This window comes from Propithecus coquereli, unplaced genomic scaffold (genome assembly GCF_000956105.1).
Source record: "Propithecus coquereli isolate 6110/MARCELLA unplaced genomic scaffold, Pcoq_1.0 Scaffold22, whole genome shotgun sequence".
Classification (NCBI taxonomy): domain Eukaryota; kingdom Metazoa; phylum Chordata; class Mammalia; order Primates; family Indriidae; genus Propithecus; species Propithecus coquereli.
This window is the reverse complement of record NW_012147189.1, coordinates 5,226,320-5,233,324: the sequence shown is the minus strand read 5'-3', so window position 1 is coordinate 5,233,324 and position 7,005 is coordinate 5,226,320. Positions and strand designations below refer to the sequence as shown.

Below are 7,005 nucleotides of genomic sequence, written 5' to 3'. Positions count from 1 at the left end.
ATTTCCCTGATGATTAGAGATGTTGAGCATTTTTTCATGTTTTTTGACCATTATTCTGTCTTCTTTTGAAAAGTTTCTGTTCATGTCCTTTGCCCACTATGAGTCTATTTTTTAAATTTTATGGAAATGTATGAAATCTAAATACAGATCAAGTATTTCTGATGAAAATTTACCATATGAATTGAGACATGCTATAAATGAAAAAACACACTCCATTGTAAAACTTAGTATAAAAAAAGAATGTAATATCTCGTTAATATTTTATATTGATTTTAGGATTTGATTTTATATGATTATATTTTATGTTGATTTTATATGCCAAAATAATAATATTTTGAAAATATTGGACTAAAAAATACATTATTAAAATTAAAAAAAAGAAAAAAGAAAGCCATGGTAAAGAAAATCACACATACTCTAATAGTTCATCATTGTGCCCTACACCACAAAAATTAAATCTTGGAATAATATATTAAAATAATGGTAGCAACAGCTTTAAAATAAATCATACCTTGATACTGTGTCTTCATCAATTATAACTGTCCTTTCAAACAAGATACTGTTGAATGAGAGGACTCCATAGGGTTTGTCATTTGGCTTAATGGTGACTTGTACAGTAGAAGGGCTTACTAGCACGGCATCTCCCTGTAAGGTATCTTTTAGTAACATGATGTGAAATGATTCAGCAATTTCTGGTATGGTGTCATCAACTATTTGAAATTTAAGGTGAGATTCACGAATGAAAGGTGGAAAAACAATAGTTGTGTTTGGCTGAAGATCAATGAAGTCCAAGTTTTGTTGGGCATGTGCTGTGGAATTCCCAGTCACAACAGTATAACTGATGGAAACTTCATATTCATCAGATCCAATCAGATTTCCATTGTTGTCCTTTCCACGAACCACTGGAATTATGAGTATGTGGTCTTCCTCGGGGACCAAATAAACACTCTGAATGAATCTCACGGGACTATCGTTTTTCTTAATGATGATCTCAACTGAATTCCTAGAGGTGTTGATCTCAGCTCCCCCTTCCACACTTTTCAGTTGAATCAAAAATATTTCATCATTTTCTGGTACCTGTCGAAACAGTGGCAAAACATCAATACCCAAAACACTTGCAAAGACACTAAAGGGTAACGAGTCATTATGTTTCAATACAATTACATAGAAATAAACATTCTATAACTAAGGAAGCAAATAGAGAAGCTTGTTTAGTCTCCAATTACTAAAGTATTTTCCAAAGGTAAATAATGTATTTTAAATAGGAAAGGAAAAGTTAAAAAAGCAATGGTAATGAAGGTATAGATAAAATGAGGTAATGAAGTATAGACAAAATGTCTTTCAATAATTTATCTTTAGATAAATCCAAAGATTAAACAGTAAAAAAATAGTAAAAATAGACATGAATTCTTTCAGTTTTATCAGTTTGATAGGGTCAGAAACAGCATTCAAGGTATAATAATATCTAAGAATCTGGAAAGTATATTAAACATCATATAAAAATTGTTAGTTTTCAACCATGTGAATTATTCATGTTTTTCTCTAACATGTTTCTAATTCAGGAGTTAAACATGTGACTCCACCATTATGATTTCCAAGACACACATCATGCCTCTCTGGAGAACAAGCTGTAAGAGTCACTACTAGGCAGGGTGTGGTGGCTCGGGCCTGTAATCCTAGCACTTTGAAAGGCTCAGGTGGGAGGAGTTCAAGACCAGCCTGAGCAACAGAGGAAGACCTCTCAAAAAATATCTCTACAAAAAATAAAAAATTAGCTGGGCATGGTGGTGCATGCCCCAGTAGTCCTAGCTACTGGGGAGGCTGAGGCAGGAAGATTGCTTGACGGTACTCTAGTCTGGGCAACAGAGTGAGGCCGTGTTTCAAAAAAAAAGAAAAAAAATGGAGTCACTACTAGCAAAATTTTGACATTGTTAAAGTGAAATATATTTTTTTGTAGCTGTATGGAAATCCTGGGGTTCATCTCCACTATGCTGTCTGAGCTTTTCATTCACCATAAATTCTATCTTAAAATTAAAGTAAAAAAAAACACATCTTTTTACCTCCATCAATAACAATATAAAAAGTAAAGCTATTTACCTCAAAAACTAAAATGCTATTATTTGATTGATGATCTTTTAAATTTACAATCAAAATGTATAATTAATCACCTCCCCAAATAATAGCTGTTCCAATGTTCTGTGATCTTAAAACAAAAATTCTTATAGGTTTCCAGAACCAGAGAAACTAGAGTTATCAATACTACCAAATATTTCACTTTTTCAAAAGAAATATTCTTTTCTAATAATGTTTTCTAATGCATTTTTTTCTTCTCTTGTGGTTTCTTTTGATTTGATTCCAGAAATTTTGAGGGCGCGTAGAGGGAGGGTTAGTACTGTTCTTGCTCAAAATTGAAATCACTAACAAAAATCAATCATCAGGGTACACAAAATGCTTAAGTTTTTGTATTGCGTGGTTGCCAGCTATATTCAGGTTCATCAGTTTTTAGATTTATTATAATATTTAATGTGAATTAAGTAAGGTAAATAATAAAAAGATGTATTCCAAAGTAGCTATTTATAAGTAAAGTATGACTGTCGGTCACAATATGCTAACTTTGCATAGGACTATGTTCTGGAATAATCTAAAACACTGAACACAATTTAATACTTGACATAAAGTTCTCTAACATGTCTGTAACACAGACAAAATCCTTGCTACATTTAAGTATTTAACATTAACCCACCTCATCATCAAGTACTGTCAAGTTATAAAGTACTGTTGCTCTGCCAGGGAGAAAGGTGATATTTCCTTTAACTGGACTCAAATCTTCTTCAGGGGGATTTGGCCCATCTTCTACCTGCGAGGTAACACACAGTTCCATCAATAAATACAAAATATTTCATAATATTGATAAAGCATTGTTGTGATGTCATCTGAAGTTTACTTAAAGAAGTTTTGCAAGAATTATACTAATCCGTACATAAATTTGCCCTTCTAATTAACAGAGTCCATAATGTAATTATACATATTGACTATAATTACATTCAACTATGTGGTTTCTAGGAGCTCTCTATTTTTTCTCAACCATTATATTAAACCTGAGGAAAAATCTCTATAAATATTTCTTTTTGGAAGAAAAATCCAAGATTAGTAAATTCCCTCAAGTAATGGAATCAAATACCAGTATTTTCTACTCACAGACGGACGTGAAGATGTGAAGAATGTATAGAATCATTTATTTTTGAAAGTATTGAGTATTGAGGTCATGCCTGACCTCTTTTAGGGTCTAAGGATATAGCAGTGACCAAAGCAAACTCCTTTCCACATGAGCCTGACATTTAATGGAAGGGAACAAATGATAATTAAACAAATGCTTATGTGTCAGATGATAAGTATTATGGAGAAAAAATTAAGAAGAGCATGAGAGAGACTGAGTGCTGGGGAGAGGTGCCATTTATACGCAACAATAATCAGCAGAAAGCACTACAACAGAATATGGCAATGTTAAGTTCTCTACAAATGTTACCCATAGTTATTTCATCAAGAAAAAGGCTACAGACCCAATAAAATAACTTTAGACATCCATAATAAGTGGAAAACACTATAACCTGGATGTCTTAACCTTTCTACAGCCAATTATTTTCTAATCTTTCCCATATTTGTTATTAGAAATATTTTCAAAAACTTATTATCTGAATTCATATTGCTAAGTACATGAAAAATTGCTGAAGGCTTCCTGTGTAGAACTTGCAAGACTACTGCATATTTAGTTAGTGTTTACTATGTATTTTAATGCATTATTGACTTACACTATTTTATGTTCTTATGTAATTAATACAACTACCACCTGATGTAGATATCTACGAGAATAAATAAAACTCCTCTATGCTTCAACAGAATTGTATTACATAAATCCAGTATCCATTTTATTGCTATTATAATTCATAATTAAGATAGAAACTGGTATCAGAAATTTCTAATACTCTAATATTTGAAAATAGTATATGATCATGTTCTGGATCTCATAAAACTCAAAAATTAGTTGAAGATTTAAATGTGGATCTCATAGAACAGCAATGTGGTGACACAATGGTAGGGACACGGTCAGTAAGCAGTCAAATAAAATGGTTACAGCCAGCACCTGAGAAATGCAACTCACTCACAGCCTATCTTATTCATGCGGCATTTACGGATCTCTACGGAGGAGTGCAATGGCTGTATTCAGTGTACTGAAAAAAATGGGGGAAGGCTACATATTAAATAATTTTATATAAGCCTAAGTAATCTATCGGTATTTTTAAAATTTATATCCTTGAAAAGGTTTATCATAAAGGTTCTATAAATTTTATAAAATTAACATTATTGTTATTCTATTTTGTGATTCAGATTACCACTTATCTAAAATGATATTCCGTGTTTCATGTAAGCATTATAAGTAAGCAATAGGGAAAACATTTTTACATTAGTCATGAAATTTAACAGATAACAAAAGGATTGATCTTTATTTTAGTCATATTGTGTCATGTTTATTATACAAAGGACCTTGATTTTTAAAACTGTAGCTTTCTGGTAAGTACCCCAAGGTGTTACCATTTAAAATGATTTCAGAATAAACTTACCTCAAAAGTCACAGTGACCACTCCATAGGTTCCCTTCTCCCTGATGAGAGTAAGAGGCACAGACTCATTTCTGCCCCTGGGCTCACTCACTGTGATTGCGGAAGGCTATTGGGGAGAGCCAACATAATCAGGCATTGAGCAATCAGAAGTCGAAGGTGGTAAAAACTGTTACCTTAGAAATACTAAATTGCCACAGACAAATCAATCCACACTGTACTATAAGAGTGTGCTATTTCCTAGCATCAATTAGCTAGTAAAAATTCTGAAAAAATTAAAAATAATAGTGTAAAAGGGACATAAAACTACTCAGGCAAAAGATGAGGATTTTTGTCCTGGTTCTACCATCAACTACCTGTTTTGTTGAGGAATTTTAAAGGTTATGTAGTTGAAAGATGATAAATTCAAATGCTCACAGAGGCCCAGGAGGTCACAGAAATGAGGTAAGCCTCCACACCAAGGTAGTAGTTCACTGAGACCACCACTCGGCCTTGCTCCCAACCATTCTTCCCTCCTCATCAGCCAGGGTGTCACTGAAACTCAGACACTGCTAATGACTTTCAGGACATGATCACCACAGGAGGAGAAAGATTGAGGACTTCACATGAAACGCGCTGGTTTGGTTGGCTGAAACTCAGGGTAGAAGAGGAGGAGCAGGAACATAAACAGCCAAGTGCACACTTGCTCAGGCAGCAGTGACCAACTCTCAGGGTGACACTAATTCTCAGTACCCCCACCCATAAATGGGGTTAGGAATGCCTGGCTCAAAGGGTTGTGATGAGGTTTCAAGATCATTCACATCAAGTACTTATCCTAGTACCTGACGCATACAGAGGGCTCAGTAAACGTTGGCTATTATCATCATAATCATCATCAGTGTCATCTTCATTATCCATATAACCATGATCAAGGATGGAAACCAAAACCAGCCTATTAAGCACCTACTGTGAGCTCAAGAGTTATTTAGTTTAATTTCAAGGATGTGGGGGAGGTGCCCATTCGAGGTTGTCAGAGGCTGCCTGGCAGCACCGAGACCCCACCAGTCCAGGACCTAGGACCAATGCCAGACACGAGGATTCATTCCCAGAGGCTAAGATGTATAATATCAGAAAAAGAAAAAAAAACCTTTTAAATGAGTCACTATGAGGTCAGGGGTGGTAAGTTGGGAGTGAATGTAGCAAGAAAGCTGTTGAGAGAGAAATTAAGCAACTAATAGAGCCCGCTTCATAATTATTAATAATAATTCCCTATTCCTCAAACAGCAATGATTGATTAATTAATGTTTGCAAATGAAATGTAATGGGGGTTATCAGATATCTACTAAATTGTGGTTAGTCAATCAAATACCCTTTTAATGAAGATACTGCAACTATAAAGATATTTACCTATAGCCCCTCCTTGTTTCAAAGATAACTTAAGGTACTAAGTTACCATATGACATATAATACAACCAACTATAGCAGCAATCTAAAAATTTTTTAAAGTTGGGAAGTATTGCATCATACCTTATTAATGATAATTAGTAACATGATTCAAAAAGACTCCAAATCAAGAAAGTTATTGTAGTCTAAAATTTAGTGGCCAAATCCAATTGGTATTGGAGATAAATTTTGTTTTATTTTAAGAGCTGGAAACAATTCCTCCCAGGGAGGGACCTATCTTGTGTGTTTGTTTCTAAAGATAAAACCCTCTGAACATAGGATTAGCCAGAGCCATAGGAATTTGGTGATAAGGGAGAGAAAATACACTGCTGAGTAAAACTGAGGGGCATGAGATGGAATTTCAACCTTCAGGAAATATTAATTAATGTGGAGATCTCAGGTTTGGATTGACTGCAGAATTTTGAAGAGCTGTGATATCTGCTATTCAATTTGAAGTTTACTATAGGTGTTTTCAGTATTCTTTCAATATGGTTTCTCATCTCCCAGTCACTCCAAACTTTCAGAAGAGTACACAAATAGAAAATGCTTTCTTTATGTGGCATTGGGGCAAATCAAGCAAAAGGCACCGGGTTGCACGTCTGAGTTAGAGACTAGTCAAGAAAGGTAACTAAAGAGTCAGGCGAAATGATCAGCTGAAAGAGATGACCGTGGTCATATAAGCCTCCTAAATTTACAAAAATCTTAGGTAGAACAAATGGACAATCTACAGAACATGGAACAAGGAGCAAATTATATTTAAATATCAAAAGACAGGATGATACTAGCTATTATAACATCATGAAAATATAACCCCAAAATTTAATAAACTATTTTCTAGCAACCACAAGAATCATCAAATTGTAACCGTACCATGTTAAATGAAATAATTCCAAATGCATTGTCATTTGATAATATTGTCACAGTAACAGTCCTTGGCCATCCAAGCTTCACGTTTGTTGAAGGTTTCT

General features: G+C 34.2%; 1 protein-coding gene across 1 annotated transcript in view; it reads right to left on the bottom strand.

Moving 5' to 3' along the window:
- Positions 1-7,005, bottom strand: part of ADGRV1 (adhesion G protein-coupled receptor V1) — a 539,879-nt gene that overhangs the window by 528,625 nt on the left and 4,249 nt on the right. The window contains exons 3-6 of the mRNA XM_012644750.1: positions 6,908-7,003; positions 4,620-4,724; positions 2,744-2,857; positions 512-1,077 (exon numbers count right to left, since the gene is read on the bottom strand). Of these exons, the coding sequence (XP_012500204.1) occupies positions 512-1,077; positions 2,744-2,857; positions 4,620-4,724; positions 6,908-7,003 (881 nt within the window). The remainder of the gene's footprint in view (positions 1-511; positions 1,078-2,743; positions 2,858-4,619; positions 4,725-6,907; positions 7,004-7,005) is intronic.